We start from the raw sequence: 13,040 nt of genomic DNA, 5'->3' as shown, positions 1-13,040 counted from the left end.
TATCCACATAAGATGCTACCATAAGTTTAGATTATAAGTTGCTATATATAAGTTGTCACATAGTCTCTACATAAAGTTGACACTAGGAGTTCTCTGAAGTTGTATGTAGATACTGTATAGCAACTCAAATTTTACTATGATTTGAAAGCCTAAAAACATTCAATATAAGTTGGTACATAGTTTCTATAAATATCATCTAAAGTTGTATCACAATATGCACATAAGTTGCTACCAAACATGCATTGAAGTTTTCACACTATCTCCTCAGAAGTTTCTATCATAAGTGAAAAAACGATCTTCTCGCTCTAGTTTTAGTTACGATTTTTTTCATTCAGTTGTAACAACTCTAGTAAGAAATTTAAGTAGCCAGTTAAGACGTAACTTGTGAGGACCACTGTACATTATATATATCTTCACAATATATGTAATATGGGTCTCATTTCGTACTTCTCATCTAAGGAATAATATAGTACAAACGAAATTGAAAACGGACATCAGATGAAAGAATATAATCATTTGAAGTAGAGACGATGGACTAGTACAACTATTGGATCATCTTTTCTTGCATCGTAACCATACTGTGATTAAGGAAAGGCACGTGAATGTGGACAACGTTCTACCTTGCATCCTGCGTGGCGGGAGCACGCCCAAGTCACACTTGCCGAGCGCTGGCAGAATGTGCGGAGCGACGGGGTCGCACGCTTTGCGACAGTCCATGAAAATAGTCTTCAATCAAACGGCACAACGCATCAGGGAAACACGATGGCATAAGTCACCATGTGGTCCGATCGCTGGTGTTTGAATAAACTAAAAACCCTTCAAATGAATTTTTCCCTTTGCATTTTCAGTAGATAACCTTCAGAACCATTGTCACCACCACAGAGCTTTTATAGTTGCTGCGAACTTTTACAACTTTGACCCCCAATGAACATAGAAAGCAAGGGGCACTAGCATCCATTAGACAGAGAAGTCACAACTTCATCTTTTAGAACACAGTAGACATCAAAAATAAGAAAACTGATGTGAACCAAGATCTATAAATAAAATAGCATGTGAAACAATATTTTCCAATAAATAGGCTATCACAGAGCTCTTATCCTAGGCTGCTAGAGACATCCCCATGTCCATGTGCAAGTGCAAGGGAAGAGGAAGAGAAACAGCTCCCACCAAAAGAGCTTTCATCTAGCTACACATTACAAAGTTGCATGCACCAGAATGTCATCTAGATTAAGAGTACTGTTTGATGGGGTCCAGAATATATTGAATTGAATCACGACTCAATTCCTCTACAGCAGGTAGGGGTTTAGGATAAAATCGCTATGACCAATCCACCGTCGTTTGCAATTGCCGGAATCACAAATGTAGTGTGTAAAACATCATGGACTCAAATGCATAACTTGCTGCTCCAGCATTTGTTTTGGCTCCCTGGTGTAGCGTTTCAACTGTCATGGCTTGTCTGTGGTCAATGAATTTGCACAAAAGAATCAATAGGCTACAAATGACATCAGTTGCTAGTTACGGTTGCTGATCATGGTTTCTGGTACATCGGTGGTTGGTCCTACAATTTGTTTGAACTCTCTGGATCAACTTTCAGAGCACCTAATTCGTCTGTGGCCATCGAACTTGCATCATTTGGCTACACACAACAATAAACCAGATAGAAAGTGTTTTGGTTAGGAAACTAGAGTACGGAACAATACTAAACAGATAGGAAAAGGCAGCTGCGGTTAGGGACTTAAGTACAGTCTATGCAAATACTCTGTGCATGTCCCCTCGAGCTCTTGATAGATTCTATGTGAGATAAAATATGAAAATAACACTTACGAGGGCTTGTTTTGAGGAACCAACTCCATCAGTCACAGCTCCTGTACCTCTTGGATGTTCTGCAACTACCCTATTAACATCCTGTACACCACAAAAACGAGAAAACAAGAACGTCACTTAGGGAGAATGATATGTAACAAAACAAAAGAAAAGAAAAGTTGATAGATGAATCATGTTCTTGCTACAAGGCTATAATTGCTCCAACAAGAGTCCTCACAGTAAAATATATACTCCCTTTGATCCCAAATATTAGTCCATTAGGACATCGACACGGTTTCCAACATGACACTTTGATTAATAATACCTATAAAAATATATTATTTCGAATAGAAAGAGTTATATATTATGAATGTATTTTTCATGATAAATCTAGTAAGATCAACCTTATGTTGTCAATCTAAATGATTTTTTAGCTATTGATGGGTTTGACTTAGGATAAACCGAAATGAACCTATGTTTGGGATCGGAGGAAGTAGTGCAGAATGTTGACAAACTTGCCCAGAAATGCACCGAAACATGGAAATTACTAAAGCACATGGGGAGAAGATACTTATCAAACAGACATTAGAGACCATTACAACACATCCAACGTAAAGCACACAACTTGCAGTCTTAACTTGCGAAAAACATCGGCTAGTCAAGCCTTGCAATAGAAATTACTGAGCCCTACATAGCGCTATCAATCTCAGACACTAGACCTGTTAACTGGTGTGAAAGAGTCCCAGGGCAGAGAAGAAGGGGGGGGGGGGGGGGTGGAAGGAGATTGGAGGGAGGATCCTTCTATTTCTGCTTGCCCTTTATTGATAATATATATATAACTTGGTTAACTAATGATTCCTAACTAAATGGCAAGAAGGATTCATCTAATTATGCTTGCCCTTTATTGATAACTTCCTCTTCTTTATTAATATCTAACTTGCTTTCTCATGATCCTGACCTTAATGGTGAGCCGGGTCCTTCTAATTCTGGTTCCCCTTTATTGATAATCTCCAACTCATTACTATCTAACTTGCTTATCTCATGATTCCTAACTAAATGCATAAGGAAAGACAAGGCAGCCAAAGCCGCCACTAGGGTTTGGCCAGCTGCTCGCATGGGTATTTAGAACAGTACTGATCCCACATAGTCATTTTCAGGCCAAAAATAGAGTCAAGTCCAATTGTATATAGTCCCGACATTAAAATCTTAGCTCTCTCAAATTGGATTTCATATCAAGCCATATCACATGAACACATTGTACACTGCATATTCGAGGTAGCTATTCCAGCTGTCCAACATTTAGTAAGAATCAGAACTGTACTATGTGCATTGACATATGTTACACCAGCACATCATCTAATAGAAGTGCTAATACACATTCCATTTAAAGCAAACATTACATACCAAAAAAGAATCGAAAATCTTCATGCATACATCATTAAATTAACACAAGTTGAAATAGAAAAGTACCCGATCTGTTGCCTCTGTCTCAGCAGATTCGTTCTTCATTCTTACACTATGTATACTGCTTCTCCTATGATAAAAAAAATGACATAAGGTAGAACCCATAATATAACCACCTGAAGCGGTTGCCATAATCACATGAATGATTGAAGAAACAAATAATAACAAATACCTTCCTGAGTCATTGATAGGCTTGACATCATTCATTTCCATATCATAATGAGTGTCATGTCTTTCATCAGGATTCTCTTGATCTTCATCTCTCTGTACCAAACATGAATATGTTGTGACATGCAGAACGCTCCTTAGGTTGCATCTCACACCATAGTGCCAGCCATGGAGATGGGATAAAAATTTTGTGGATGCTGCATTTCTTTGCACCGAGGAATTGCATCTCTCCCTGGGTTGCACTTTTGTGATTGCATTTAAGGGCAGGTTCAATTTTGTCTGGGTGTTAGCGTGTTGCAGTTTTCATGTTAAGGGGTTTTCTTTTTTGTTTCGGAGTGTTGGAATTTTAACACTTCAAGGTGATGCGTAGTTTTTCCATATGGTTGCATTTTTTCAACAGGAGCTGCACTTTTTAGGGTGGCTACATTTTTTTCAAAGAGTTGTATTTTTTGTTTTATGGAGTTACATTATTTTTGGGTTTCACCTCCATAAGAGTGGCCGGGTTTTTACGTTGGCTCACCAAGCCTATCACAACCCTCCTCCTTAACTCAGTTTGTTAAAGTCCTCAAAAAAATAAAAAAATAAAATTTAAAAAACTAAATTTGCTAAACTTGTTCATCTCCACTTCGGTCCCCCGCTGCGCAACAACCCGCTAGGTGAACTTGCGGCCTGCCACCGCACCAGCTTGGCGTCAGACTACCAGGAACGTTTCCTCAACCTATTGACCCGCATTGGCCCCCTCAACAAGAGCCAACAGGTACAATTGTTCATGGTTGGCTTACCGGAACCCATGAGCCTTGATGTGCAGATGCAAAACCCCAAAGCCTTGAGATGGCGATGAGCTTGCCTCGGTCCTTCGAGTGTCGGGAGCAGACGGTGCTCCAAAACGCGCGAGCACGCAACCGAGGCTTGCTACCATTATTCTCCCTTGCACGGATGACACCGAAGACGGACGTGGCATAGTCCTCGGCCGTCGGCGCTGCGGGTCCGCGATCAGTGGTGGTAGGCAGCTACACCATCCGCCACCTCTGACTCGGGCTCTAGTTCAATTGTGACGAGAAGTATGCTTGGGATCACAACTAGTCGTGCAACTGCCTCTTCCTCCTGGAACTTGATGAGGATGTTGCTGAAGATGAAGCTACCGACGACTCCACTGAGGAACCGCACATCTCCCTACACGTCATTGCCGATATCAAGACTAGCAAGACCATGCAGGTCGCACTCTGCCTCTGGGGAACGTTGATGACCGCCCTGCTTGACTCGGGCTCGACACATAACTTTGTGTCCGAGTCCGCCACGGCAGACACGGGTCTTCAGTTCTAACTCGTAGAAACCTTAAGATAACTGTCACCAACGGCGAACGTGTGCCTTACGCGGTTGTGTTCCGACGCACAACATTCTCCATCGACTACGAGAAATTCACCGTGGATCCGTACGTTTTGCCCCTAGGCGGCTATGATGTCGTCTTCGGCACCGAATGGCTCGCGACACTCGGGCCAGTTCTGTGGGACTTCGGGCGGCTAACAATGTCGTTCTGGTACCACGACCACCACGTATAGTCAAGGCGTGGTCGGGCCAACCAATCCGTAGCTCCACAACTCCAGATGTGCGCCAGTCGTGATCTCATTGAAGCTCTCCTTGGCTCCTCGCGGAGTTCAACACCATCTTCACCGAGCCACAAGGTCTATTGCCGCCGTGTTCCCGAGACCATCGCATCCACCTACTTCCAGACACAGCATCGATGGTTGTGTGGCCCAGCTGCTACCCGGCGACGCACAAGAATTGGAGCGTCAGTGCCACAATATGGAAGAACAAGGACTGATACAACGTAGCACATTAACGTTTTCTTCTTCGGTGTTGTTGGTCAAGAAGGCCAATGGCTCGTAGAGGTTCTGTGTGGATTATCGCGCTCTCAACAAGTGGACAATAGACACGTTTCCCATTATCGCCGTCGATGAACTTTTGGATGAGCTCTACGATGCAACATTCTTCACCAAGATAGATCTATGGTCAGGCTACCACTAGGTGCGCATGCACCCTAACGATGTGAAGACAACCTACCGCACCCATGATGGCCTCTACAAATTTCTAGCCATGCCTTTCAGACTGATAAACGCCCTAGCGACCTTCCAAGCACTGTCGTGCAACTATCGTACCTCAGGTAGTTAGTCCTCGTCTTCTTCGGCGACATCTTGATTTTCAATTCATCTTCGTCGGACTACCTATGTCACATCCATGCCATCCTCACCAACATGCACAACAACATGCTCTTCCTCAAACGGTCCAAATATTCGTTCAGTGAGACATCGATCACGTACTTTGGCCATGTTGTGTTGGCCAAGGGTGTGGCTATATGGATGTCGGCAAGGTGCAAGCGGTCATAGATTGGCCGATGTCGCACTCCACCCGAGCGCTATGTGGCTTCCTAGGGTTCACATGCTACTACAGGGAGTTAGGGATGGCAACGGGTCGGGTCAAGTGCGGGTGAAGCAGAACCGTGCCCGACCCGCGCCTGCAAAGGGTGATGGGCACAATATTGTGCCCATGTCCGTGCCTGTCGGGTACCCGAAACCCACGGGTCGCCCGCAGAGATGAGGGTCGGCGGCTAGCGAGAAGGGAGCCGGGGATGACGCTTGGGTACGACGGCAGCTGGGGACAGCGCTCGGGGACAGGGCCGGCAGGGGCGGCGCTTGGGGACGGGGGTGGCGCTTGGGGGAGGGGGCGACCGAGGGCGGCGACGCAAATCTGGCGCCCGAAACCGGCAGCGTGCGGGCGAGAGGCCGACGGCAGGGGAGTGTGGGAGGAAGCTAGTGGCACACAAGAGGATCTAGTCGAGCCGGGGTGACGAGCTCGGGCGAGGTTCCGACCGGGCGAACGGCAGCAGGCGTGGAGAGGGCGCAGCTGAGGGCAACGCCCAGGCCGAGGGTGGAGCTCGATGACAGGGGCCAGGACCGGGGCTCGGGTGCGGCAGCGGCCGAGGGCAGCGCTTGGGGATGGCGGCCTGGAGGCGGTGCTCGGGTATGGCGATGGCCATGGGCGGCGCTCGGGGACGGGGGCGCTCAAGGAAGGGGGTGGTCGATGGCAGAGATGGTGACAGCGACCACGGCCTCCTCAGTGGTGGAGGCAGCCTTGGCCTCCATGGTGACGAGTTGGCGGCGACGTCGGAGGAGAGAATGAGAGGCTGGGGGGAACAGGAAGAGTAAGGGTCCTCATGAGTTGGGCTGAAGGAAAGCAAAGCTAGGGTTAGACCCGTGGGCTGGGCTGGGGATTTTTGGGCCAATAATGCTTAACAGGTATACCTGCAGGTAGATTATAAAACCCGTGCCCGGCCCAACACTTCACGGGTACCTAACCCGTTGTGCCCGTGGGTAAAAATTCAAACCCACGCCCGCGCCCGTTGGGCGCACTACCCGTGGGTAGAATTGCCATCCCTATGGGGAGTTCATCAAGGAGTTTGGATGGATCCCAACCCAATTGATGCAACTCTTGAAGGAAGGTTTCACCTTGTCGAAGCAGGCAGCGTGGCATTCTAGGCACTGAGGGGCACGCTAACAATGGTACCCATTCTAGATATACCAGATTTCACGCGTCCATTTACGTTCGACTACGGCACCTCGGGCTCAGGATTTGGCACCGTGGTCCATCAAGATACGGGACCGATTGCGTTTTTCAATCGGCCCATCGCTTCGCGGCACTTGTCCTTGGCGGCATGAGCGCACGGACTGGTGCAAGCAGTGTGCCATTGGCAGCCATATCTGTGGAGCCAATTCATCATTAAGACGGATCACTAAAGCTTTAAGTTTCTACTAGATCAACGCCTCGCCACAATTCCACAGCACCATTGGGTAAGCAAGCTTCGAGGATTCGATTTTGTGGAGTACAAGCCAGGCAGCCTCAAAGTCATAGTCGATGCGCTCTCTCGCCGGGAAGTGGACACGGACACAGTGCACACCATCTAAGAGCCTAACTCGACATCATCTTCGAGTTCCGAGTGACCATAGCCATCGACCCAGCTCTCGTGGCTTTGCGTGATCATATCATGGTAAGCACACTGGGCGCATCGTGGGTGGTCGTGGAAGGCCTCATCACCTTCCAGCGGTTCCTGTACGTATCGCCATTATCACCCCTGCTTTCGACTCTGCTCATGGAGGCCCATGAGGTCATACGAGGACATCCAAAAGACACTGCACCGATACCGCCATGGCTTCCACACGCCTAACACGCGCATAGCAGTCCAAGATTTTGACCGAAGCTACACGGCGTAACAGCAAAACAAAACACACCACCTACACGCCACCGGTCTAGTACTACCTACCTCTGTCGGTGCCGTCGGTGGCCTTGTTTGACGTCGCACTCGACTTCATTGACGGAATATCGAAGGTGGGGCAAATCCGTCATTCTAACGATGGTGGACACTAGACAGGTTCTCCAAGTATGCGCACTTTATTCCGTTGGTGCATCACTACTTTGCCGAGTCTGTCACCACAGTGTTCTTCGTTGAGATTGTGCGCCTGCATGGGGTGTCGGTCTCCATCATCTCTGACTGGGACCCGGTGTTCACCTCGACCTTTTGGCAAGCACTCTTCCACGCCATGGGCTCAAAGCTTCACATGAGCTCCGTGTTCCACCCCTAGTCAAATGCGCAGTCGGAGGCGATGAACAAAGACATCACCATGTACTTATGGTGCTTGACTGGTGATTGTCCACACAATTGGGTGCGCTAGATTCCGTGGGCCGAGTGTGCCTACAACACATCCTTCCACTCGACATTGCGCGACATGCCGTAACAAGTGGTGTAAGGCAGGGAACCACCATCCATCCGCTCATACGAAGTTGGCAACTGTCACAAGGTGGCAGTGGCAGTGGCCTGAACCGTGGCAGAGCGTGATGAATTCGTCGCGGACATCGGGACATGTGTCACCAGCTGAAACAAGCTCGGTCGCTCGCCAACCACCGCGACGCCAACTTCGCCATAGGTGATTGGGTCTGGCTCCGCCTACGTCATCACACACTAGTGTCTCTGCACGACAACAAGGGGAAGCTTTTACCACGCTTCTACAGGCCATACAAAATCATTGCCACCATCAATCTCATGGCTTTCCACTTGTAGTTGCCGCCAGGCACCTGTCTGACAACGTCAAGGGTAGGCCTACGACGCGGATTGCGCGTGGCGGAGATGGTCGAACTCAAACAGCGTCAAGGGCGGTGTCGAAGTCGGCGTTGTCGTTGTCATCGGAAGTGATGGCAATGCTACAGCCGCCATGGCGAACCCAGACAACGTCGAGGATGTGACGGCGCACGGTGTCCCATCTGATGTTTCTAAACAGATTTGCTCCTTTAAAGACGTGTAGGCGCGGTTCAAGTTCAAGAAAGCTGTCGTCAATTGAGCTAGTAGCTCTTTGAGGGCGACAAGCTGAGCTACAATCTTCGCGTCCATCCTGGTGCCTAACATCCGCCGGGAGAATAGTCGGGCGGCATCAGTTGCTGGGGCTGAGAGATTAGACTATAGATGAGAAAGAGAAACCGATATAGAGACATTGGTAATTTTCTACATGATTATCTCCAGGTTGTACCCTCTATAAATAGGCAGTACATAGCGGCATGGAGAGTTCATGTCATATTCCAAATATTACTTTTCTAAACCGACTCCAATTCTTTTCCTAAATTGACTCTATCTGCTCCCTAACTACATATCTCCTTCCTCAAATAATTCTATCTCCTACCGAATCTGAAAACCTCCTTTATTTCTTAATTCCTAAACCTCCTTTTAAACCGCTGGCGTCCTAGGAACCCTACAGCTGTACTGCTACAGGACTCGGGTACTGTTCGCGTGAACAGTACCTGCCTATGTCCTGCACGTGCCGTTTCAGCTTGAGGACAAGCTGCTTCTTGAGAGGGGGGGAGAGATGTTATGTAGGGCCACACATATGGCTGACGCCACAAGCAACATAGCACAAGTTCGGCCAAGTAAGGTGAACTGATCCAATGCTTGCCAACTGCTTTAGCTTCAAGTTTGATCATTAGTTAAGATTTAGTTTGCTAGTTCGAGGATTTGATTGTTAAGTAGTTAGCACAGGTTGTTAAGCTGACTCTAGATAAGGAGATGTTGTATCAATGAAGAAAGGCAAGCAAAGAGTTTATCCCTAATCTCTCTCTCCTCCCTTCCTCCCTCCCCCAAGGATTTGATTGTTAAATTGTCAGCACAAGTTGTTAGGCCTCTCTCTCTCTCTCTCTCTCTCTCTCTCTCTCTCTCTCTCTCTCTCTCTCTCTCTAAAAAAAGAAAGAAATTAAGAAAATAGCAGAAAAGCAAGAATAAAATGCCAGACTACACCCACATGAGTAGGACCAGGATTGCATGAACAGGGTATTTTGGTCATCTACCCAGAAAGAAATGAGCAGCAAGCAACGGTATTCTCCAAATAATTTAAACATTGATGTGCTATATAGAAGTCACAACTTTCAATAGTCATTTCTCATCACCAGTTACTAGGGAGTTGTCCCAATTATCCCAAAAACCTATCTGAAATTCCATTACCCTTCCAGCTTTTCTTACATCTACTAGATTTTGTTAATTAGAGCCTATATTTACCGTTTATTGAAATGTCTATGCACTTACGTGGATTTGTTCACAGCAACTCTATTAAAGATGGCCTCATCTTAGTACCTGACGTATTTTAAAGGACAAAACGACAGAATGCACCTAATTTCTTGCTTGTAAAAGAATTCTCACCTCAGGTAACTCAGCCTCTGGAGGTCGCTCTTGAAATTGGACACTAGGAGCATGTCGGAGTTTTGAAAGATTATCAAGCAGTTTTGATCTTATATCATCCAATTGCTGCCTTGTGTTTTTATTCTCCATGTTACTTGGAGCAACATGTAGAGTGTAATCTGGACCAAAATACTCGTAATACTCATTAGGAGGCATCTTGTCAGTGAGCTCATGACCAAGTGCAACTCCTGTCTGCTCAAAAAATATGAATAAAGTAAGGAAAGAAGGATCAATAAAAAAGGATATGTGACCATTTGAATTTGTGAGATTAAATAGCATATTTAGAAAAGCAATAGTAGCCCCAATCACTCAACAAAATATTAAATAGTCTTATCTAGTTTCAGTGATCAGAGTATAATCGAGTGTGCAAAAGTAACAGCAAACAGCTTAAGTCTTGCCTAGGACAATGGCTGAATGAGTTTGAACTTGGAAGAACAAAACTTTGAAGAGAAAAAAAAGTGGTATCTGGTTCATACATTGGTTAGTCACATATAACTAAAATACAAAGAGCATTAATGTATGTATTTCGTTCATACATTACTGCACAGTGCATAGCGGCAATTAAATTATTGTCGCATCTTAGTAACATCAAAACATAACATGCAAACTATTTCCAAATTTAGGAAAACGACACTAAGCAGCACTCAGCAAGTAGAAAACTGGACAACTACATGGTATAAATCAATGTTTTAAAGCACAATTGTTCATGCCAACAAAAACAAAAAGGCATTGCAGAAACTACTGTACTCACAGTTTAGTTAAAAAAACATCTGATATTTCAAATGTTGCTTTGAAATACGGCTAATAAATCAAAACAGAGTAGTTATAACATAATTTAGAACACAGGTAGCAATCAAAGAATGTATTTTACTTTGACAAATAGAAGGTACGCTTGTGAAGCCAAGGGGCCTTATTGGGTTCATGGTAAAGTTGATGTCAAAAAACAAGGGGAGTACATGGTAACTAAAAAACATTAATGTTCCTATGCCATTCGCGTGCGCAATCAATGCTTAACCTGTAAGGGGTTTTAGCGAAGATGTAAGTCATTAAGTTGATAGTGTTTTGAACAGAAAAAAGGGAGTGTTACCAAGTTAGTTAGCCACAGACATTATAAACATACGACACATAAGTACTTGAAAACTTTATAGAAAAATTGGAGCATAAGGCATTTATTAAATAGAGCATCTAAACGGAAAGGGAAATGTTTATAACGTATTACTTTTATGTGAGTACTCATAATTGTCAACCACTGTGCCAACCATAGAGCACATTTTAGGCAGTGTTGGTTCTACACCAGATCAACAATAACTTTATTACATCACACAATTAATCAGACAAGGCTATTGGAATAAGTAAAATAACAAACAACACAACAATTGAAAAGGCCTTAGAAAATGTGCTTTTCTTCCACAAAAGAAACTCCCCTGTTACATACCTCATAGCACCAACATCTTGCAACATTTCTTATGGTATACCCACCGCCACCAAGCAGCAGCAGCGGGACATTGAAGGACCTCATGAATCTCACGCACTCCGCGTGCCCCTTAATTGATAGGTTGAAACAGCCCAACCTGTCGCCTGACAAGGAATCCGCACCGCACTGGAGCACCACCACACCAGGGCTGAAGACCTCCATCACCTTGCCCATTAACGGCTTGAACAACGACTGGTAGCTCTCGTCATCAATACCATCATCCAACGGGACATTCATGGAGTAATACTTTCCCTTGTTGTGCCCTACATCGTGAATGACCCCTGTCCCGGGGAAATAATCCCCAAACTTGTGGAATGAGACTGTCATCACCCGGTCCGTGGTGTAAAACGCCTCCTCCACACCGTCCCCGTGGTGGATATCAATATCCACGTACAGAACGCGCTACAATGCAATCAACAAATATCGGTAAATCCATCCATCCAACTATTGATTTTGAAAACTTTCAAAATCCGAGGGTTTGTTATACCTGGTGGTACTTGAGGAGCTCGAGGATGGCGAGGACGATGTCATTGACATAGCAGAACCCAGACGCCTCGCACTTTTTGGCGTGGTGGAGTCCGCCGGCCCAGTTGATGGCGATGTCGTGCCCGTGGTTGAGCTTGACGGCGCCGCCGACGGATCCCCCCGCGTAGGTCTGGCAGAAGCTGTAGAGTCCATCGAAAACGGGGCAGTCCTCCCCGACGTTGAAGCGCTTGAGCGCGCGGATCTGGTCCTGCTGTGTCTCCGGGGTGACGGAGCGGAGGAAGGCGACGTAGTCGTCGGCGTGGAAGCGGCAGAGGTCGCGGTCGCGAGCGGGGTGCGGGCGGAGCACCTGCATCTGGTCGAGGAGGCCGTAGTGGGCGAGCAGCTCATGGGTCATGCGGATGCGGTGCGGCTTCATCGGGTGGCCCTGCCCGTAGTAGTAGTTGCCCACCTCTGCGTCGTAGAAGTAACAGACGCGCCGCTTGGAGCCGTCCGCGCCGGAGGTCGGCACAGAGTTACCGCCGCCGCCGGCCGAGGCGTCCATCGTGGCGGTGGCGCCGTTCCTTCTCGCCGGCACTTGGGGTTGGGTTTCTTCGGGAGCCGGCGCTCGGCGGCGGCGTTTTGAGTTTTTTTTTTTTTTTTTTTTTTGATAGGGCGTTTTGAGTTGGGACTAGGGGACTGTACAACCGACGGGGGACCGGGTGGGTTTTTGGGGAGGTGTAGCCGTCTAGGCTGTGAGTAGGGCTTTTCCTTGATCCATGTGCTTCAAGATTTGCGCCTGTGCATGTTCTGGCAGATGACAACATTCTCTATTTATAAAATGTGTTTAGGTTTTCCAATTTATTCTGACACCAAAAGTGGTGCATCCTTTGTACGGGG

At 46.6% G+C, this 13,040-nt stretch overlaps 1 protein-coding gene across 1 annotated transcript; it reads right to left on the bottom strand.

Annotated features, from left to right (window-relative positions):
- Positions 1-1,002: 1,002 nt before the first annotated feature.
- Positions 1,003-12,825, bottom strand: LOC133883522 (histone deacetylase 1-like). Its single transcript, XM_062322871.1, has 7 exons — positions 12,166-12,825; positions 11,640-12,080; positions 10,166-10,396; positions 3,440-3,531; positions 3,274-3,337; positions 1,825-1,905; positions 1,003-1,636 (listed from the first exon to the last, which is right to left on the bottom strand). Exons 1-7 carry the CDS (start codon positions 12,703-12,705, stop codon positions 1,559-1,561), a joined length of 1,527 nt encoding a protein of 508 aa, XP_062178855.1. The 5' UTR covers positions 12,706-12,825; the 3' UTR covers positions 1,003-1,558.
- Positions 12,826-13,040: the final 215 nt, after the last annotated feature.

Source organism: Phragmites australis, chromosome 10, assembly GCF_958298935.1.
Source record: "Phragmites australis chromosome 10, lpPhrAust1.1, whole genome shotgun sequence".
In the NCBI taxonomy this organism is placed as follows: domain Eukaryota; kingdom Viridiplantae; phylum Streptophyta; class Magnoliopsida; order Poales; family Poaceae; genus Phragmites; species Phragmites australis.
Note: the sequence above shows the minus strand (reverse complement) of the source record. Positions and strands in the feature narration are given on the sequence as shown.

Excerpts from the sequence above, each read along its gene's own strand:
- LOC133883522 (XM_062322871.1), bottom strand. The coding sequence starts at position 12,705 with ATGGACGCCTCGGCCGGCGGCGGCGGTAACTCTGTGCCGACCTCCGGC. Across the intron at positions 10,397-11,639 it reads CAAGATGTTGGTGCTATGAG|ACAGGAGTTGCACTTGGTCA; the intron begins GTATGTAACAGG and ends TTTTTTGAGCAG. Across the intron at positions 1,906-3,273 it reads AGACAGAGGCAACAGATCGG|GATGTTAATAGGGTAGTTGC; the intron begins GTACTTTTCTAT and ends TGTGGTGTACAG.